Source organism: Mesocricetus auratus, unplaced genomic scaffold, assembly GCF_017639785.1.
Source record: "Mesocricetus auratus isolate SY011 unplaced genomic scaffold, BCM_Maur_2.0 Super-Scaffold_100004, whole genome shotgun sequence".
Taxonomy (NCBI): Eukaryota; Metazoa; Chordata; class Mammalia; order Rodentia; family Cricetidae; genus Mesocricetus; species Mesocricetus auratus.
Window position 1 is genome coordinate 46,266,899 of NW_024429189.1, and position 23,378 is coordinate 46,290,276.

Genomic DNA, 23,378 nt, shown 5'->3' on the forward strand with positions numbered 1-23,378 from the left:
TTCTTAAGCCATATGGTACACATCAAAACTACCATAAAGTGACTGAAAGATTTATTTTGGCATTGAGGAAATCTCACTTGGGAGCAGATGCCCAGACTAGCTTGGAGACAGCAGGTTTCACTGGGTGACTAATCACATCACTGGGGCATTTTTGTGAAGTCTATAAAAAGGATATTTAGTAGTAAAGTGCATGAATATTGATGACAACAAACAATATGGGCACTTGAAGACATCACTGAAAAGCACCACAGAGAGTGTCCTGAATCTTAAAACAAATTCAACTCATTCCTATTCTCAAAGAACAAATGCCCTTTTGGTGGGTTTGACTCTTTCAGACAAAAATCAATGAGAAATTTGCCTGAATAAAATGCCCATGATTAAACTCTTTGAGTACTGTTAACTCAATAATAATTTCTCAAATAATCCTTTATATCCTTAAAGTAGACAATTCTTTAGAGAATCAAAATCATCACAGATTTTCTTCTTTTTTTAAACTGAGAAAGTCAATCCTCAAGAATGTGAGAGAGAGCTTCATAGACAGCTTAGCTGGTAAAGGTAACTGCTGCCAAACCCCAAGGCCTGAGCTTGGTCCCCAGACTCACATGATGGAAGGAGACAACCAACTCCTCAGAGTCATCCTCTGACCTCCACATAGGTTATGGCACAGGCACACAGATAAATAAATGTAATTTTAAAAAGAATATACTAGGAGAATAAAAAGCACATACAAATTCCTATGAAAACTATCTTAGAATTTTCTAGCTTACTTGACTGTTAATGACTACTAGGCATGATGACACATAAGGCAAAGGGTAACCAGGCTACAGCCCACAACCTCAGAGAAGCTAGGGGAAAAGGGGGACCCTAAGAGGGACATACTCGGAGGGCCCCAGGAAGGGAACATAGTTAAGATCTCCTGGGTAAACTGGGATGGAGGGGGGATAGAAGGGAGGGGCCTGGGAACATGAGGGATCAAGTTCAATTGGGGGAGGGACAAAGAGGGAGAGCAATGAAAGAGATATCTTGATAGAGGGAGTCATTATAGGGTTAGGGAGAAAGCTGATACTAGAGAAATTCTCAGGAACGCACAAGGATGACCTCAGCTAAGACTCCTAGCAGTAATGGAAAGGGTGAATGAACTGGCCTTCCCTTTTAATCAGATTAATTAGTGACTACCCTAATTGTCATCACAGAACCTACATCCAGTAACTGATGGAAGCAGATGCAATTACCTATACCAAAGCACTGGGATGAGCTCCTGGAATTCAGCTGAAGAGAGGAAGGAGGGATCATATGAACAAGGGGGGGTCAAGAGCAAGATGAGGAAAACCACAGAGACAACAGACCTGAGCTAGTGGGAGCTCGCGGACTGTGGACTAACAGCTAGGGACTAAACTAGACTGAACTAGACCCTCTGAGTATGGGTGACAGTTAAGTAACTTGATCTGTTGTGGGGAAGCCTTGGCAGTGGGACTTGGACTTATCTTATGTGCATGAACTGGATTTTGGAGCCCATTCCCTATGGTGGGATACCTTGTTCAAGCCTTGATACAGGGGGAGGGGCTTGTTCCTGACTCAACTTGGTATGCCAGACTTTGTTGACTCCCCAAGGAAGCCTTATCCCCTGTGAGGAGTGGATGGGGGTGGAAAGGAGGGAGGGAGAAAAAGAGGAGGGAGGCAGAACTGGGGTTGGTATTTAAAATGAAAAATACATTTTTTAAATAAAAATAAACACTCAGAAGGGCTGAAGCATGATGAGTTCAAGGCCAGCCTGGTCTACAGAGTGAGTTCTAGGACAGCCAACGCTACAGAGTGAAACTCTGTCTGAAAAAAAAAAAAGAAAAGTAGAAAAAGAAATTAATGTGAAAATACTCTCCAAACAGCCACATTACATGTATTTATTTAAAAGCCCAGTTATAAATTCTTGATAAGAGGTAAGTTAGACAGCTATTAAACTAGAGTAACAGAAGTACTTTTTTTTTTTTTTTTTTTTTTTTGGTTTTTCGAGATAGGGTTTCTCTGCATTGTTTGGGAAGCTGTCCTGGAACTGACTCTGTAGACCAGGCTGGCCTCGAACTCACAGAGATCCGCCTGCCTCTGCCTCCCGAGTGCTGGGATTAAAGGCATGCGCCACCAACGCTCAGCCCCAGTAGTACTTTTAAATTTTTCCTTAAATCATGCTTCTAAAGTAACAGCTCTTAAAGGATTCATGTAATTTACATTTAGGGTAAAAGACAAAGAACGAGTGGACATTCTAGCACAGCAGAACGAAAGGAGGGCTTTAAGGAAAATCTAGTTCACATAAAACATTTATAGAGTCAAAACTGGATTAAAGAAAACTAATAAAAATATTCCTCCATACTCACAAAGAAAAAAATTGGGGGAAATTAACTTTCTTTTTAATTCAAGTTTCCCAAAAATCCCAAAAGGAGATGTTCAATTTTCTAGGACATTAAAAAGGAGAAAGAAAAATAAAAAACAAACAAGCAGGCAAAAAGGCAACACAGCTAGGGCTGAAACAATGAAGCCAACCTCAGCATCACTGACTACCAACAGCACTTTCTTTGTGATCATACACAACTGAAACAGATGGGGATGGACCCAATCTAGTTGGAGACTTCAAGGGAACAGAATCTTGGGAGTGCAAAATGCTTGCAGATGTAAAACTTCTCAGCCAGAAAACCAAAGGGGCAGGTCTTGTATTCTCAAGTGTGGAGCCCTATGCTTCTCCAGGAAAGTACTGAACCAGGTCATGATCATACTGTTCAGGTGCAAAAAGCTTACTTGAACTACTTATTTTCTGCAATGTCCTAAGTACAGGACTACTGGGGTCATGTGACTGTTAGCTCTAGGTAAGATCAGAGACTAAACAGCAAATTGACCAAAAGTGGGACTGTCTCAGCTGTTAATTTTAACTATAAGCTATAAATTAAAAATATCTGAAGTCTTACTTGACCCGTTTGACATGTGCAAGGGAAAATTGTAACATTCACAACACCCTTACTTAAGAGTGACCATGCAGTCTAGTCAGGAGCCGTTGAGTTGATGTCATTAGTAACTCTTAAATGTGCCCCATGTTATTGGTAGATCACATGACCACCAACTACTAAGAATCCCTCTTCATTCTTCTATCCCTCAAAACTGTTCACGCCAAGCAGTAGTAGAAAAAGGTTTTAAATGTTGACCTCATCTGGTACATTTAAATTCTTACCCCTCCTTCCTTGGTCCTACCACCTATAACCTTTATCTCACTACTTTCTATTGCAGGAGTGGATTTCATTTTTCCTGTGGAACTCATGCATTATTATTCTCTGATACCATCCCCCCCCCAGTGCTTAGCTGGTTCAGAAGCCCAAACCTAACTAAATCTAAAAGAAAAATGCTTTCAAACCACAAGTTAACTAGCAAATCAACTCTTGCAACAGAGTCCATTTGTAAGTTGGCTATTGTTTCTATACTGATAAGAAAGTTATTAGGAAAAAATGTGTGCTTAACAGAGGCTTCTGAATAGTCATGTAAATGAATAAGTGAACAACTGGGGAAGGACTTTATACACAAGAAGTTTAATGGGAAGCAATAGCCATTATGGTGATACAAAGACAAGGAGAATGGATTGGGGGAAGTAGCTTTTTGAACAATTGCCTCCACACACTGATTTCCTATAATTGCCATCACATCCCAATGAAATAAAAGCCAAACTTAGTCTACTGGGAATTCTTTTTACTTAAAAAACATTACTAAATCTTCAACATGAAAATCTGTACTTTAAATGAGTTAAGCTTTTAGAAATCATGCATTTACTTGACTGAAATACATCCATTTCTTCATGTAAGTGACATACATTCATTTTCAACTTACATCAGTGCCTCTCAACCTTCCTAATGCTTCAGCCCTTAAATACAGTTCTTCGTGTTGTGGTGACCCCCCAACCATAAAGTTATTTTCATTGATACTTCATAACTGTAATTTTGATACCATTGTGAACCATAATGTAAATATATGATCTGCAGAATATATGATATGTGACCCCTGTGAAAGGGTCACTCAACCCCAAAGGGGTCCTGGCCCAGAGGCTGAGAATCACTGACCTACATGTTCAGGTCTGGCTGGTACTGTTCAAGAGAGGAATCCAACACTGCTTTTATCATTCCTACAATTCCATGTTTTCATCATTGCATCACAGCTAACAGGAGTCAGGGTTAAGAGTGAATCACACATCCTTGCATGAGCTTTTCACTGTCAATCATTTGGTATTTTGTCTGTAGAGTGCAAACCCCTTTAGGCAGCAGTTTTCTTTTTCTTTTTTCACAGTCAACATTTTCTTTTTTTTTCTTTTACACTTTTTATTATATATTTAAATTAGAAACAAGCTTGCTTCCCATGTCAGTCCCAGCTCCCTCTCCCTCCCCTCCATGCACACTCTCTCCCCCCAGCTCCCCCGACCCCTCACCCAATCCCACTCCATTCCCCAGGGAGGGTAAGGCCCTCCATGGGGGATATCTAGAGTCTTTCATTTCATTCCAGGGAGGGCCCAGGCCCTCCCCAAAGTGTTCAAATTGAGAAAGCATCCCTCATTGTGGGATGCATCCCCAAAGTCCATTTGTGTGCCAGGGATGAATACTGATCTACTATCCAAAAACCCCATAGATTGCCCGAGTCTCCTCACTGACACCCACATTCAAGGGGTCTGGATCAGTCCCATGCTGGCCTCTCAGCCATCAGTCTGGGATCCAATATCTCCCCCTTGTTCAGGTCAGCTGTTTCTCTGGGATTCACCAGCCCAGTTTTGACCCCTTTGCTCATCACTTCTCCCTCTCTATCACTGGTTTTCAGGAATTCAGTTCAGTGTTTAGCTGTGGGTGTCTTAGGCAGCAGTTTTCAAAGGTGCCTTAGAACAAATTGAGGGAGACGTCAGAACATGTATTTCTGTGATCCTGACCGAAGTGATTAGGGTGGGAGCATAGGAGTGTAGCTCACTGTGTGTTTACCATACATGTGACCCTGAATTCAATTCACAGCTCTCTAAAAATTAAAAATGAGCACAGTGAAATAAGATTGTATGGCTGTTGTCTTATGTATGCTGGACTCCTTGAGGTTGTCAGTTCTGGGGTGACTGCTCCATGTTAATTCATCTAGGGTTATGAGACAGTGTTCTATTTAAAACAAATATCTAAGCACTAAATGTATGATGAGAGGAACAAGAAACCCAAAGGGCAACAATAAGGTTGGTGAGCTCTGTAGTGTGCTAAAGCCTTCAGTTTTGCAGATTTCATGAATGCTGGAGTATTATTTTAATATGGTTTTGTCTTTCTTCCTTCTTTTTATATGGTAGTGGTACTTGCAATGGGGTACTTCAGAAAGTTTCGTTTCCACCACAAATGCTAGGTCCCATAAGGCCTGCTGTTATGCAGACATAACACAAGTGTTTGATGGAAAGGACATTTGAGTAACTGCACACTCAGGAATGCTTGAGAAGTAAAGATCCAACAGGCACTGAAGATACATACAAACCGTCAGGCAGGCTGAGCCTGGATATGGAAAATGGTTCAAATGCGCACAGTACAGCACCTGCTCAGGCTTGACCAAATACCAGCTTTTCACCTGGATCTTCTCAGGGGCAGACACATAGGAGTACAGAGGACTGGTAACCTCGAATTACAGGATGAGATGGCCTCTGCTCCGTCTTCTTCCCAGATATTAACTGTGGCTCAAAAGTATAGCTATCACTAGGCAATGTTACAAGCTGTTACTGAGGTAAGATTTTTTGAATTAATTATTTTATTTTAATTAAAAACAATCTTTTTTACATACCAACCGCAGTTCCCTCTCCCTCCCATCCTCCCACTTCCACACTACCACCCCCCCCCTCCCACCCCATTCACTTTGGTAACATGACATTCCTTCTGCATTCTCTCTGCTCCCTGCATCTTTCATATCCTTTTCTATGTGAACATCATGTGTTATTCTCCCCCCCAAACAACTGCAATGTTAAAAATCCAAAAGCACAAAAAGGTTGCATATACGTTTATATCACACAGTGTAAAATACAAACAGTTAAAAGTTAAGCCTACTTCCAATGGTGTCTGGCTCCTTTGTGGTAGGATACAGTTTGTCTTTGTGCTCCTTCCCCTCCCCATGACTACACATGAACACACGCACACACACACACACACACAAACACACACACACACACACACACACACACACACACGCTTTGTTCTATGTCTTGTTCTGCCCTTACATGGTATACATTATTACATGTTAGTTTTTACAGATGTATCTCACTATTTTAAACTACTGCCTAGTATCCCAGCACATGCACTAACAGGGAGTCTTGGTGTTGGGGAGAAGGCCTCAGGAAAGTCCTAGCCATACAAATATGATGACTTGAGTTCCAGCCCCAGAACTCATATCAGAGCTGTAAGACATGACAGACACCTATAATCCCAGTGCTGGGGAGGCTGAAACAGGAGGACCCCCGGAGGCTTGCCAGCCAGATAGTCTAGCCTAACTGACAAGTTCCCAGTTGAACAAAAGATCTTGTCTCAAACATTAATGTGGAGAATGATTAAGGAAGACATCCAACATTGACCTCTGGCCTCTCCATATACCCAGGCACATACACAGGTACACATAAGCAGGGAAGAGAGAGTTTTATTAACAATAACACTAACAAATAATGTATTGTGTTCTTCAGAAATATTCACAGATCCTATATGCAATGTGCTTTATCCTCTAGCCAGTTTTTTGACTGAATCATTTATTACATCTGGGTATTGTAGTCAGGACACTGATCCCAAGATACTTACAGTCTAGTACATGAGACAGATGGTTTTAAAGATAATGTGTGGTGCCATGTCCCTGCATGGATCCAGGGACTTGGACCTCACTGGGGGGTGGTAAGGGAGTGAAGAAATGACAGGTGGTTTGGGCTCTTGGCTAAAGAAACCTCAGCCCTATATCTGTTACTCAATTTCTCTCCTATTCCTTTTCCAAGTAGCCAAACTCATAATCCACTCCCCTGAAGACTAAAGGCATACCCGCAAACACAGCCCCAAATGTAGGAAACTGCAATGCCTCCACGCCTCTGAGGTTCCCGAAAGCACTGCCAAGGCACCGACCTTCGTTATTGTCTCTGCAGTCTATTTGCCCCCCCCTCCTCTGTTTGACACAGGGTCTCTCTATTTAGTCCTGGCTATCTTGGAACTTACTATACAGACCGGGCTCAAACTCCCAGAGATCCTCCTGCCTCTGTTTCCCCCACTGCTGGATTAAAGGCAGGCAATACTATGCCTGCCTTGTCCCAGTGTTTTATATCAGGCCTCAGAATCACAACACTTGTGGTCCTATCTTGTTTACGACCTAACAAATAAAGCTTGCCAGAAGATAAGAGTGCAAAGCCAGCTATGTACCTGCAAAGGCAGTGGTGGAGGCGCACACCTTTAATCCCAGCAGCCATGCTAATTAGCTATAGAAGCTGGGTGGTGGTGGTTCACACCTTTAATCCCAGCAGCCATGCTAATTAGCTATAGAAGCTGGGTGGTGGTGGTTCACACCTTTAACCCCAGCAGCCACGCGAGTTAGCTATAGAAGCTGTGTGGTGGTGGTGCACACCTTTAATCCCAGCACTGGAGAGGAATAAGGCGGGTGGGTACAGGAATGCAGTGTATTCAGCCTGCAGTTGCGCTGAGGATAGGATCGTCCCAGCCTTGGTAGAGGTAAGAACTCTCTAGCAGATGGCTGCTTTGCTTTCCTGATCTCCACAGACCCTTCTGCTCTTCTGTCCTTACTTGTGTTTCTTCCTTTGTCTTTATTTCTTCCTTTTCTGTTATTTCCTCTTTTGCCTGTATAAGAAGAATCTTTATACAGTTTTTAGCTGCTCTTCTAGGCAGCCTTCCCTCCTCTGACCTAGGCAAGTTCCCTAAAGTCAGTGTCCACACTCTTGTTTCAGTCCATTTTCGAGGTGCCACTTTGCTGAGCTCTTGTTCGGTGTCCAGGGAAAGATATGGGTGTGTGGTGAGGGGATGAAGACGAGAAGCAGACAGATATACGGGCACTCACAATGCTAAGGCTGGGTGAACTGGGCTCTCAGTTGGAGAAACCACACAATTCCATAAGCTCTGCATGATTACTATGTATATTGACCATGGTGGGGGTGAGGTTATTGTAAACAAACAAACGAGGAGGCAGGGTTTACAGTGTACATCTGGATCAAGGAGACAGGTTTAGCTAGTCTTGGAGCTGTCTTCAGGCTGTTAATGTGGGGGGTGGGGAAGCTATGGTGGACATTTTCTGCACACACTATCAACAACCACACATGGACCAGAGGAAGGCTCTGCCATCCCCATCTGAGCCTCATCCTGGGTAAAGGGTTGCTCTGCCATTCCTGCATGGGATTTAGGTCATGGAGTCCTTGACAAGGCTTTGCTTGTTCAACAATACACATTCACCGATGACCTCACTCTCAGGGCTTTCTCTGCCCCCATACAATATATTGTGACAAATATACTAATAGGATGTATGTACTGCCTGAGCACAGAACTAGTTAATTATGGGCAAACAGCTTGTTCTCTAATATATTTTTGTTAGTTATTTCTAAAACATATTGTATAAACATGAACTATTTTATGAACATATTTAGACGTGAGAAAAGGAAGATGAATATGATACTTTGGTCAATAAAACCCTAAGTGGCAACAATAGTAGCTTATAACTAAAGGTTATATTAGGTAAATTTTATATATATATATGATGAGTATTTATAACCTATTGTTTAATTTGTATAATTTTTATTACATTTTTGTATAATGTATAATTTATAACCTATTATTGAAATGAGAGAAAGCAGGACAATTTACAAATTGTCCACTTTGATACTTGTTTAGGGAAGTTTACAAGTTTGACTAGAAGAAAACTGAGATCATATTTCCTCCAATTATGTTACAGCTTTTTCGTTTTTTTAGGTTTTCTTTTAATCAGCAAACCAAGGTAGAAACTTTCCTCTCCCGCCCTTGTTCCTCCTCCAAATCACAGAACCATTAAACTTTTAATCTGTAGTGATTCCTGCTAAGCACTGGATTTGTTCCACTATGCTAAAGAAACGTGCTCTTCAGCGTGAGGTGTGTCAAGGATGGTTAATTACACTGCACACAAAGCCCCTTTCCCAGTCAGACATCATAAAAAGTAATGCTAATGTTAACATCATTGACTGGCAAGCTTGCTCCTTCAGATTTAAGTCATCAACCCAGTCTTCCTCCTAGTCTGAAGGGCTTTACACTTTTCCTGTGAATTAAGAGAAACTCGCTGACCACAGTCCCTTTTCATACCTTGACCTTCTAAATTCAAACTAGTCTAGTGATTATGGCATAATCTGCTCTTTCATATATAGATGACAAAGCTGCATCCAGATTCGGCCAAATAAGCTGATGTGATGTATGGGTGCTGTTAGGTGTGTGTGTGTGTGTGTGTGTGTGTGTGGGTGTGGGTGTGGGTGTGGGTGTGGGTGTGGAGGGTTGTCATATATCTAGATGTGCACTATCATCACTACTGCTTTTATTATGCTAAATTAATATCGGTATAGTGAGCAAATTCTACTTTTCTATTCTCAAGATCATGGCAGGGATCAAATGGAAAAACAGTTGGGTATGAGTGAAGACTTAAAAGCAATAGATTTCCCAAAGTATCACCCTGAAACTCCCACTGAGATGGACACTTTGTGGGGCCTTCCCTACCCAAAGGTTCACATCCTGCTGCATCCAGCTTGCAGCTGCTGTGCCCAGTCCCACATCTCCCACATCTACCCACTTTCAGGTTTATCTTGGGACATTAATCTTACTACAAGACAGCTATAACATGGACAGATTAATTTGCAAATAATAAGCATAGTTAGTGAGCACTTACTACCATCTAGACATAACGATATCACTTGCATCTCTGCAGCTCTTGCAGTGGTTATCTTCTTGCCTTGCCATTCTCACTTATCCTTCACCACGGCCAAAGCTGGATCCGTTACTATCCTTCCCTGCAGACAAAGAGACTGAATCTGTGCTATAAAACCAGCTGCCTGTGATCGTGCAGGCTCAGTTGTGGTATGGCTGATTTCGAATGCCTCAGAAAACATTCCCAAACCACTTCACTTCTAGAAGCCGAACTGGCACACCAAATACATGACCACTTAGTGTTACTCTTTTAACTTAATATGCACATGTAATTACTGCATGGGAGAATGGATGATCATAGACTGTTACCATCCGTCCAACACTTAAACCACAACCTGCTTTTGTTTCAGCAGTCCCTTGCTTATTTCTTCTTGACAAGTTCTCAGTTGCATGCCTGTCGTGCTGGTCATACTTATGAAATCATAAGTATGAAGCCCCACCTTTACACACGCCGCTCACATGTTCTGCCCAGCTGAGCAAAGAGCAGGGTTCAGCTTCACCAGTCTAATCTTTCTGTGACTGCCATATACCAAGTGTAGTAGTTATCTTCTGCAACCCTTTGACAGATTCATGAGAGAAGCAGCTCAAAGCAGGGACTATTTCTTTTGACTTAAGGTTTAAGATGATTTAGAGGGTCCATGGTTACTTGGCTGCATGCATTTGAATAGAACACATGATGTCAAGAATCTGTGCCAGAAGAGCGCTGTTCACTTAGTGGCCAGCCAGGAAGCAGAGAGATGGAAATGCTGACTCTAGGCTACTGTGTCCAGCTCTCCTCTTGGCTCTCCATGGCCTCCTTTCACAGGACAGGACTGGTCACATTCAGGGTGAGCCTTTCCCACTCTGTTAATGCTGTCTGGAAACACCTTGTAGACACCCACGGAGATGTGCCTCTCCAGTCTCCTATGGGATTCTAAATCTAGTCCAGTAACAAAGATTAACCACACCATTGAAAATTGTAGGGGCAAATGATACTCACTCAGGTTTATCTGTTTCACCAATATTCTGACATCTATTTTTTATTTCCATTCTTCATTTCCTCTTAATTGAATTAACCTAGTGGTTCTAATTAGGGCTGCAGAGTAGGAGCATTTTGAGAACACTGAAAGTCTTGTATTGCACCTCCAGAGATAGATCATTCCGTGTGGGAGGGGGTCTATGGATCGGCATTGATATTCCTTTGCTTTCCTATGTAGTTTCTACACGTGTTGGATAACATGAAAAACTATAATGACCAGCTCATAAGTGACTGCACTGATTCACAATTTAGGGTACTTCACTCTAAGTTCTATGAGCCAGGTGCAATCTGGGTATAGGTCTTCAACCAGCTACACATTCGCTAAATTCTTTGTCACCTGGTGTGGATCCTCTTACTGTGAGAGCTACTCCAGGGTGTTCATTGAAAACGTGCATTCTGGGGCCCCTCTGAGAATTTCAAACCTCAGATGATCTGCTGTAAGACTCTGGGGGGGGTTGACTTAACTTCACTGCACTTCCATTTCCTTAGAATCCCTTTACAAGGATAAAGAGACAAAATGAGTTTACAGGTATAAAAGGCAGGGTATAACATTAGTTTGAAGATGAGCTATTGCTACTGTTATTACTAAAGTCCTATGGTTTATACCACTTATTGCACATTAAATAGAGATGACAATAAAATCTGCTGCTAAGAATCCAATGTTGGTTAAATCAGTTGTAGCTGAACCAAGAGATCTGTGTTATAGATTATCTCCATGCTATCTCCACTGAAGGGTGATCCACAGGCATTTCAGAACTCCTAATAGAAGTGGTATCCACTCCATGCTTCCCAGAAGTAGGAAAAATTTAGATGCTCAGGATGTAGATGATGACATCTCACTTGGCCCATAGTATATTTAAATACACAAATTCCAAAACTTACAGTTAGACAAAGACCTATTGGAATATAAGCTATCATATAATATATAAAGCATGGGGCAACATTGGTAAAAGGAATTATTGTGGATTCATTTCTAAATTTGGTTAACCCTACCCTCCAAAACAACCTTCAGCAAAGAGGGGTTGGTTTGGGGTTTTTTTTGTTTGTTTTTTTTGTTTCTTTGCCAAAAAACAGAGAAGCTCCCAGAAGACATTTCTTTTACAAACAACAACACTAATGACTCAGAAAACAAAACCAGATAAATAAACAAAGAGTTCTCTTGTATTAGCATTGCCACAGATCTCTAACAATCACTGATCAATACCATGTTGGAAATCTCAGAAAGACATTTGGCTAAAGGTCCCAGTGCTGTTGCAGATTCCTAGAAGAGATCAGGATACATAAGTCTGCTAAACTCTAACAATTTAAGTACTTCCTCATAAAGGCATAATTTTATTATTTAACTGCTATTTCCATATATATGAGTGTGTATATATGAATATATTGCTATTTCATACTCATTTCCATCACAAAATTCAGTCCATTTTGTGCTGATCTAACAATATCTAAGACAGGGTAATTTATAAAGAGCTGACCTTCACATCTTAGGGTCCCAGAGAATGACGAGTCTGAGATTAAGGGCTGCATCTGCACCTTTTGCTCTAGAAGGCATCACACAGTGAAGGCAAGAGGTCAGACTTATAGATAAACTCCCAGTCTTTTATACTGATGGCATTACTCCATTCATGAGGGCGGAGTGCTCATGAAGTAAATAAACACCTGTCTTGGGTCCCACGATTTCACACCATTGACACTAGGGATTATGTCTCCAACACACGACTTTTGGGTGACATATTCAAATCATGGTGTTTATCTTTTTTTGTTGTTTTTTGTTTTTTTGAGACAGGGTTTCTCTGTATTGTTTTGGAGCCTGTCCTGGAACTCGATCGGTAGACCAGGCTTGGTCTCGAACTCACAGATATCTACCTGCCTCTGCCTCCCAAGTGCTGGGATTAAAGGTGTGCACCACCACCGCCCGGCAGTGTTTATCTTTTATAAAATTTAAAGTCTTCAAACAAGAATCTTGACCTCACCAGAGCCTATTCAATTTCAGAAGAAAAAGACACTGGAAGATGTTCAGTGATTGTTAAGTTTGATCACGGATTCATACTGGTCATTTGCTGTAACAAATATACTGTGTGATCCACTATGACTGAAGTGTGTAGGATGTTACTGGAGAGAACACCAAGAGGAATGTTTAAGGTAAACAGAAGAATCTTTTCTTAAAGAGCATAGTTTAGATACTGAAAAAGACCACAGGTCTTATTATAAACAATTGGAGGAAAGGATGCATAACATAGTAATATTCTTGGCTGGAAAACTGGGGAGGAAGGAGTGAAAAACAGGTTAATGAGGGGAAGCAAAAATATCTATGTTTATATTTGAAAATAAAAGTAATACGATTGAAAGAGGAATATATTGTTAATAGATATGAATAAGGTAATAAAAAATGTGCACAAGACTCTGAGAAATAAAGTGATGGCTGATGGGGATCATTTAAGTCAAAGAAAGTAGGGTTTACTCAACACTTTACCACCACAGTAGCAGCCCTTCCTTTCCAAAACCCAGGTCAACTGCATTTATAAGAAACTAATCAATTTGACGTCAAAATGGGTTTCCTGTATCACATGACTGACACAAGGAAAACTGATGTCATCCTTTAGATCAGGAACAGAAAGGTTGAAGAATGCCCCACACATTTTTTTCTCCCGACATCACTAGTTAATTATGAGGTATTCTGGCAAGCAAAACTATCACAGAGCATGAAGTTCGTTATGCTTACTTTTTTCTGACTTTGGGAATTAAATTATACGTGGATATGTATTTATGTGGATATGCATTTTTTCGTGTTGGGACTATTTACAAAAACATGCAGCTATGAGGACATGAGAGAGAACTGTAAGGGAATGCAGGAGGCAGATGAGCAGACTGTGTTTTTGATATAGCCTTAGGTGAAAGCGGGAGACTCTGAACAAGGTCCCTGTATGTCTGCAAGGAGAGCCAGGACACAATGTTCTTGGTATATTCTACAGACGTGAAAATTAGGGCAGCTCGGGTGTTAAATGTAGATCAGCATATGTACAATTACATATAAATACGCTATACCATTATTGTTACAACCCAGTGTTAACCTGCTCAAACAGTCTGCCACCTTAGGGTACATGGAGTGGACACAAATATTATCTTTTCCCCATTACCTTGAAATAGTGAATTCAAGCTTTCCTGCCAAATCAAACCGCCAAGTTTCTTGGCATTTCTAAGAAAGCCATGGGGCAGACCCAAGATTAGTAAAGAAAAGAACATTTAAATAAAGTCCAGACAGAGTGGTGGAGCAGAGGGCACCGCAGGAGAAAACTTCCATTAAGCATCCCAAGCACAACCAAGAAAAACTAATTTATAAATATTTCAAATCTGATGAAGTCCTGAAAATGCTCTGACTGACAAGGGATAACAATTGGAAGTTAATTGTATAATCCTCATCTATTTGAAATGTCACTGGCAGCTATTATTCATTGTTCTGCTGTTATTGATTTATTTTAGTAACTATAGGAAGCTTTCACATACTCATTATTTCCATTCTGTGGTACTATTTTTACCCATTTTAAGTTGCTCAAATGCTAACTTATCAGCAGGCATATTTGGGAACAAAACCCGACCATAGAAATGGATTGCTTTTTAAGGAACAGAGAGCCTCCATGTTGACTTTTGCAAGAACCAAGGTCACAAGCTGTCACCTACAGAGTTTCTGACTGGGAAAGCAGGTAGGGAGGCTCAACCAATGCATGACACACAGCCAAACATGGAGTCAGCTCCACAACAACCAACTTTAGAATATCTATGACCCTGAAGCTACAAGTAACATAATCATAGTTAAATAGGGGGAGAAGAGGAAGAGAGAGTAGGTCATGGGGGAACAGGAAGTTTGAGTGGGTGGGGTAGAATAGGGGGAAGAGGGAAGCATAGGTTAGAAGACAGATCAGGCACCAGAGTGACCTCTAGTGATCTAAAGGGATGACACCAATTGGCAAGCTAAGCAATAGTGGAGAGACCACCTCGAATGCCCATTCCTGATAATGAACTTGATGTCTATAACCATCTTGGAGCCTTCATCCAGTGACTGATGGAAGCAGAGGCAAACACACAATTAAGCACTGAACTGAACCCAAGGAACCCAGTGACAGAGAGAGAGAGGAGTGATGAGTAAATTGGCAAAGAATGGGCTGGCAAAACCAGCAGAGATGCTGATCTGAACAGGGGAGAGGTCTTGGACTCCAGACCGACAGCGGGGAGGCCAGCATGGGACTGATCTGGACCCCCCCCCCCGAGTGTGAGTGTCAGTGAGAAGGCCTGGGCAACCTATGGGGCCCTGAGCAGTGGATCAGTGTCTATCCCTGGAATATAAACAGACATCGTGTACCCATAGCAAAAAGAGGGATGCTCTCTCAGCCTGGACTCTTAGGGGAGTGCCTGGACCCTACCCTGAGTGAAATGACAGATTCTAGATATCCCCTATGTGAAAGGAATTGGCAATAGGGTGGGAGACTGGGGGGGATGGGGAATGCGGGAGGAGGGGAGGGAGAGGGAACTGGGATTGACATGTAAAACAAGCTATTTAAAATTAAAATTAAAAAATTAAAAAAATAAAATTGCTACTACTTTTAGCTAAAATTTAAAGTTTAACTAGAAGCCCATGTGTTTTTACTTGCTAAATCTAGCACCCATAAAACAAGATCTCTCTAGATCATTAGTTAGAAGTAAGGAAAAGAAAGTCAATGAAAAGACAGAATGAGAGAAAATACAGCTTTGAGGTCAGAGGCATGCTCTTGTTAAACCATGCCCACCTCAGCAAAATACCTCAAAACAAACTGTAAAGTCCTTAAAGTATCCAAACCTTTGGGAAGTGGGAAGGCCCCATGAACTAGTGGTGTTCTCGGTTAAAACCGATGTGCTCTCATGGGTAATTGCTTTTAAAATTTTGCTAATGAACGAGGCCAGATTGTTGATCTTTGATACAGAAGTCTGGGCTGTTGGCAGCTCATTTCCTCAGGACGTCTCAGATTCCATTACTTATAAAGAGAAATTGCTGATGGGACTGAAGCAGATATGACCAGTTGACTCCTGTTCCCATGGGTGGGTTTTCTTCACTGTGTGACAAATTTCACTATTCTAGAGAATTCTTACATCCTAAAGCTTTTCTAACAGCTTTCATTGAGTAAACATATAACATCACCTAGACTTTCAATTCTCTAGCCATAAACACAATTAGTTCCCCTGCACTTTGGGTTGATAAACAGAGTCCACTGTAAAATGTGAGGATGGTTGGTGGCATAACATTCCCAAAGGAATAAAAGCAAAATAAGTTGTTTAAAATTATGCTTCATCTACAACCACATCTTTATTAATTAAAATGCGTATGTGTTACATACTGGGATTTCAACAATAACATCTTTGTCTTAAATCTCTTTTTATATCTGTGTGTGTGTGTGTCTCTGTGTGTGTGCGCGCGTGTCTGTGTGTGTGTGCGTGTGTGCGTGTATGTGTGTGTGTACATGCATGCGTGTGTGCATGCATGTGTGTGCGCGTGCGTGTGTGTGTGTGTGTGTGTGTGTGTGTGTGTGTGTGTGTGTGTGTGTGTAGTGCATGCACAGGTGCCTACAGGTGGCAGACGTGGCAGATTGCCAGGAGCTAGAGTTGCAGGCAGTTGAGGGCTATCCAATATGGGTGCTGGGAATTGAACCCAGGTCTTCTGTAGGAGCAATACATGCTCTTCACTGCTGAACCATCTGGAGAGATGGCTTATCTTCAATCTTTAATTGTGTGTGTAGTCATTTAAGCTAGGCAAAGATCCAAGAATTTAAAAAAAAAAGGAAAAAAATGATGAAGTTAAAGGTTCCAAAAGGACTTTCAGACCATAGGAGGGGGAAAAAAACGTGTTGCCAACAGTTCAGTATGTACATCCCAGACCTCCTGCATGTCTATAACACCATGCAGAGAACAACTCTAAGAAATCATTTTTCTTATTTCTGAGGGCAATAACAAGAACATATTATCCCCTTACATTTCTTGCTAATTTTGGTCATCTCTGTTTTAAATGCTTTCAACAAGTGTTACATTTGGATGGAAAGAAAAACCTAAGGACAACTCATTTATAAGCACATTTCATCTCTTCACATTCCATGAAAGCAACCCAAAATTGTTCTTAAAATTTCAAGATGAGGTCTTTGCAGGGCAGAATCTGATATTCAAGTTTTTTAATGTCTCTTCAGACTGTTTCTGTTTGCTGTCTGAACTCATCCCAATCTGAGCACACGTATGTAGACAACCAAACATTGGTTGTTTACATAAAATATGAAATATGCAAATGCTTTCCACTCCCTGTAGCAGAGCTTTAGCCTGCATTAGCAGGGAAGCAAGTGTTACAATGAATTGCAAAACATGGTCAGGCCCAGCAGAGCAGTTTCTACATATGCATTGTATGAGAGGGGCAGACACTGCATGATGCAGAACATGGCTGTCTTGATGTTGCGTCCTAGAGACAGTTCACACTGCACCCTGTCAGCTGCTTCAGATCTCTGGGTCCTGAATGAAACAACATAATGAACTTTGGAGAAATGAGAACGGCTCCAACGTGAAGTGACGCTTTTCCCTCTTGAGGGTCTCACTGGGCTCCCCCACCTCTTCTTTCCTTCTTCCTTTTTTGTATCCTAGCACACACAATCAGCTTTGGCAGAACACTGAAACCCTGGCTGTGGACCATAGAGTGACCATTACCATAAAAAGAGCCGCTAAATAAGAAACCATGTGCTTGGGATAAAACTCATTTCATGCTTTCAAAAGCACACGGTGGCTTCCATTGAGATAGTGGCCCTGGGACTTGCCGAGACAGATTGGTGAACACAAATGGTTTACTCCTGATGTGTCAGCTTAGCCAGGCTTTCAAGCACTGGCAGGGAATGGGGTTCCTGAGTCTTCTGAGAAGCACACACTTATCTACAACTTTAAAGCTGAAAACTATAAACAGCAGCCTTAAATACATTTAGGAAGAAAATCACACATATATGCTCAAATTCCATGTGCCATGTTAGCCTCCAATCAAATGGAAACAGATTTCTCTGTGCCCCAACACACCCAAAACACAATAAACATAATACTATTTGAATGCAACACAATGTTCATACCCTCTCTCTTATTTAGAAACAGCTTCTGGTCACATAAGATAAGAGTTGAGCAGAGCCTAAGCGATAGGAACTATCTACTAGGAGGCTGACAATGATCCTACCCTTTTTCCAGTACCTCACCCTTAAAATGCTACATCAGATCTTTGTGAGTATGATCATCTGGTCATTTAACTTCCCCAGGTGAGCACCAGGGAAAGTTACATTTAAATGACAAAATATGCTACATTTAAAATATCACATCTAGTCCATGCATGCTTCATAAAGAAATACTATTCATTTCCCCCTCTTGGTCAGCACACCATCACTAGAAACCAATTACTGCAGACTGTCCACTGCATGACAGGTCATAACTTTTAATTATTAATAATGTCAAGCTTAACAAGGTGTCATCTCCAGTATGCAAGCCATTGCTCTCACTTTCTCAGCTGCCCTGTAAACATGATTTCTTTCCTCCTACATATTTTTCATGTCAAAGATTCTGTAGAACATATTTTGCTTATAGCCTTTTTTTATATACCTGAAACACATAATAACACTGCTAATTGCCTACTTTCCGTAATGATAGCAAATCGCATATCACTGACTTGTTCTGAATGTTTAAAATGCAGAGGAAGTCACCTGCTGGTAAGATGTCCTCGGCACACAGCTAGTAAGGGGAGGAAAAGAAGAATGCTTATCACACCCATTTAGAGTTACTTCCGAATAAAATTAAAGACTGCTGCATTCGCTTTTCAATTTTCCCCTTCAGAAGTGTCAGCCCAGTATAATAAACACCACTGATGATTCCACAGGATTCTGAACAACGACTGAGAGAATCAGTTACCGGCATCCCAGACCCCAGCATGCAAGTTTTAGAATAAAGATGCTCACCTCTGCTAGGAAGTCCACTCCACATCCTGGCAGGGATTTCAGCAGCTTCACAAGCAACCAAGTTGGATAAACAAAACTTCCTGGATGTGGCCAGTGTGATGTGCCGTGCTACTGGGACTTGGCTCCAGCCTGATTATCCGTGACAGCCCCACGTTACATCAGTGCCGCTCAAACCCTTCCCGTTGCTGGCTTATTGCGCTCTCATTGAAAATCCTTTACATGCTGGCAGCATTTTAGGGAAGGACGAACACGCTCTGAGTCATTTGTTAAGAAAGCAGAGCAGTTTCAATCTGGATCTCTACGAACGCTGAAACCAGCAGCACTGTCAACTTACGAGCCGGAGGTGGATTGGTGCCGAGAAACAGGCAACCTAAGCCTTCATTATCAATGCATGAAATCAGCCACTGTGATCAAATTCGAGCAAACCACAAAAAGGATGTAATTATGAAAGGCTCCACAGATTTAGCAACAAACCTTGTGGAATGAAGAATCGTCTTTCAAAATTGTGTGAATGTTAAAAATAGCTCTGGCTTTTCAACAATAAGCAGGGTACACAGAAGAAACCAGTCTATAGTATAAGGACTGAGCATTAAGGCTGCAAAAACCGAAGCAGCTATAGGCTCCTAGGACTTCTTCATTCACAAATCAAGGCACTAGAGTCTATAGCAATGATGGTGAAATTTTTCCACATATTTGACAATGTCTATTAAGAAGCAAGCTAACTAACTGCCCTTTAACTGTTTAAGTGTCATCAGTAAATTAAGATGACTGGAAGAAATGTGCAGGGCTCTGCTAGCACCAGTTTTACTCTAAGATAAGTTCTTAAACAGCAAAAATTTAGTTTATTCTACGGGACGAAAAGAATAACCATGCAAGAAAGAGTATATTTTCAATGCCATGACTTCACTTATCTTAAAATAAAAAAGCAGCAATAGGTTCATTAAATTCATACATGCCTTTTCTGGCCAATCCCCAGTTTAAATATTAACCTTCTTAGATTACTCTTCCTCTTTTGTTACTAATAGATGCAAGAGCCAGCTGATGTGGTCTTTAAAAGACGTACAGTAACTCAGGAAGGAGCAGTGATGGGAGACAGCATAACACATGTCTTTGATGTGTGCATGCAAAGGGGAACGCAAAAGAGAACATGAAACATTCGTCATAAATCACCAAGATAACCCGAAGCAATTCCTAACGGGCTGCATTCACAAAGATCACACCGAAGGAGCTGCTACAGTTTCAAAACCATGTTTTAGGTTCTCACCAAGTCTGTCAGGGCGGAGCAAATCAGGATGTACGCAGCAAGGCCATGGTTTGACTTGGGAATCTGTGAATGACTGGATCAGAGCTAATAATGGGGCTGTTTCAGGTGATGCTTTTAACGGTGTGTACAATCTAGAGCACCTGTGTAAAAATGAGCACTAGCTGTAATACTCATCTGCATAACAGCATTTTGGAACAATATGACACAAGGCCTTCCCACTAGGGTTCCTCACTGTTTCCTTAGATATATGGCCAACTCCTCACACAACTGCTAGCTAGACATTTTTCTTGGAGACAGAAGACAGGCATATACCAGTAGACATATACGTAGCATATATACGAAAGCACATATCTAGGCACTGTCACGTTTGGCAGTTATCTTTGCTCTTTGAATTCCACTTATTTTGTGAAGACCCTAAGGCAACATTTGAATGTATCATGAGACCATGACAATGAACACCAGAGATTTTCCAACTGCTCAATATCCTCTTATTAATTTCTTTGTCCTCTTCCTCTTCTTCCCCACCCAGATACAGACATAAGCCTCATCAAATACTACATGGAAGGTTGTGCCTGAAGATGCCTCCATTTATTACCGCAAGCAAAGAACCCTAGCAATAAGATGATAGCATTAAACGGCAGGGCTGGAGAGACAGGTCAGCATGTCACAGCATGTGCTGCTCTTGCAGAGAACCTGGTTTCCACTCCCAGCACTCATGTGGTGGCTCATAACTTACTGTAAACCAAGTTCCAAGACGCCCTCTTCTGGCTTCTAAAAGCACCAGGCACACACACACACACACACACACACACACACACACACACACACACACACACACGATGTTCATAGATAGATGAAGATACTCACACATACACAGAAAACAAAAACAAAATAATTTTTAAAAATGTATTCAATTGCTTTTCATAAAATATTCAGTATATGGTGAATTCCAAATATTCATCTTTTGTATTTTTGGAAGGTGACCCTCCACTTGTACCGTAAATGACTGGTATGACATATCCTGCAAGATCTGGGGCAATAACTCTAATCAGACACACTAACATTTCTGTAGCAAAATATGCATATTCATGCAAGACAGAATAAGTAAACATTACAATTAACCTCAGATCAATTCAGGCCAATTTTCCCATCAGTGTGAATTATGAAACTCCCTGGTTTGTGGAATTTCTTAGGCTGCAAGAATTACAAAGTGAAGACTGCAGGGTTTCTGTTTAAAAGCTCTGGCGTGGAAAGTGGTACCTAACCAGGACTTCTCTTGCATAAGCAAACCATGGAGGGAAGTGTTCCTTTAGCAGGATGGGCACAAAAATGAAAACACTAGGAAGTCTGAGGTACAAAGCAGAGCAGAAATGTGGCAATAATACAGGATGACAAAACTAGGACATAGGGACCTAAGGCAAGAAGAAGCCATCCCGGATTTTGAACAATAATTAAAACCCCACAAAATAATATCAACTGTCCACTGGCTACTGGTGTAAGCGGTGTGTGTGCTTGAGCTTTTCTGTGTGTGTGTGTGTGTGTGTGTGTGTGTGTGTGTGTGTTGCATGCGGGTGAGTATTCAGTGCATGAGAAGGTCAAAGCAGGACACTGAGTGTTCTCTATTACGCTCTACTTTGTGGTATTGAGACAGGGTCTCTCACTGAAGTGGACATTGTGCTCTGGAATAGGCTGGCTCAGCCAGCAAACTTCAGGTTGTGTCCATCTCTGCCTAATGCTGTGGTTACAGGCACATGCAGCCATTCCCAGGTTTTTCCCTGGGTGCTGGGAACTTGGGCTTAGGTCCTTCTGAACTATGTCTTCAGCCCAAGTATTCTGAAGCCGATACACTAAAGGGAAGAAGAAATAGTAAAGGGAAGAATGCATTTTCAGAATGAACATGGAACACTGGGTCTTATGCTTTTCTTACTCTATTCTCATTGTAACAATACACAAAATATTGTACTAAACATCACGTGTGATACTCTGAACATTTCTATCTTATTTGTGTATGCTCTGTACAGTACTGGCTGTGGTATTCTTCAAAATCATTTGCAAAAATGGCTAGGTTCTTTGCCATAAATCCTCCCAAGAAGTGCGACCATGACGGTGCATTTTCTTCGTGTTCTTCCTATGAGTGAACCTCCCAAATAATGTACTTTAAAATTATTGTATCGGTCTGGAGAGAAGGCTCAGCAATTAAAATCACTGACTGCCCTTCCAGAAGACTAGGGTTTAATTCCCAGCATCTACACAGCAGCTCACAATTGTCTGTAATTCCATTTCCAGGGGACCTGACACCTATGGCAAAACACCAATACACATAAGATATATCCGAAGAAATAAAATTATTTTATTATTTTTACATATTTGGGTGTTTTGCCTACATGTGTGTCTGCATCACATGTGTGCCTAGTGTCCATGAAGGCTACAAGAGGGTGTTGGGTCCCCTGGAGTTACAGGTGGCTGTGAGACACCATGTGGGTGGTGGGAACTGAACTTGGGTCCGCTGGAGGAGCAGCCAGTTTACTTAACCACTGAGCCATCTCTTCAGCCTCCCTAACAATGTCCTTGTAAAGTAAGTCTAGTACAGTCCTTTAGCACAGCAAAGCATGGACTTGACTCAAGGCTTTGGTGCTACAGAACAACAGCCACTCTCTCAGAACACTTCAGAAGGCCCTTTGGGATGTAGGTGTGCTCTGGGAGGAGTCACGGAGCATAGCAGTATGAAGGGATATCATCCTAGTTTCTGTTCAGGGTGTGGGGCTCTAATCTTAAACTCTAGGAAGCATTTCACAAAGGAAGAAGAAAACTTCATTTTTCTAGAAGTCGTGTGTGTGTGTGTGTCTGTGCGTGTGTGCGTGTGTGTGTGCTTTTAAAATAAATCCACAGCTGTCTCTTTAGCTACCAAAGTGTTATTTTGATGGTTTGACAAAGTTATTTTAATTTGTAGAAGTGAATGGATTTTTCAGATGCTGGTGAATGCTTAAAGAATAAAATCATAATATCCCACCTAAAGGTCATAGTCTCTTGACATATACTTCTAAAGTATGTTCATTCAGGAATAGGTGAACTTCTGGCATCTATAGGTCAACAGTCTTTGGACTTACAATGCAGGCTCATAAGAGTCTGACCACTGGAGATAAAGTGGGTGAACACAGCATGGATGCATT

The 23,378-nt window shown here is 41.4% G+C and overlaps 1 protein-coding gene across 4 annotated transcripts in view; it reads right to left on the reverse strand.

Moving 5' to 3' along the window:
- Znf385b (zinc finger protein 385B) overlaps positions 1 to 23,378 on the reverse strand; it is a 406,548-nt gene that overhangs the window by 273,023 nt on the left and 110,147 nt on the right. The window contains exon 1 of one of the 4 annotated variants that reach the window (XM_013122575.3): positions 18,945 to 19,405. The exons of the other annotated variants lie outside the window; for them this stretch is intronic. Coding sequence (XP_012978029.1) covers positions 18,945 to 18,969 — 25 coding nt within the window. The 5' untranslated portion in view covers positions 18,970 to 19,405. Of the gene's footprint in view, positions 1 to 18,944; positions 19,406 to 23,378 lie in introns of those variants that run through there. 4 annotated transcript variants of the gene reach the window in all.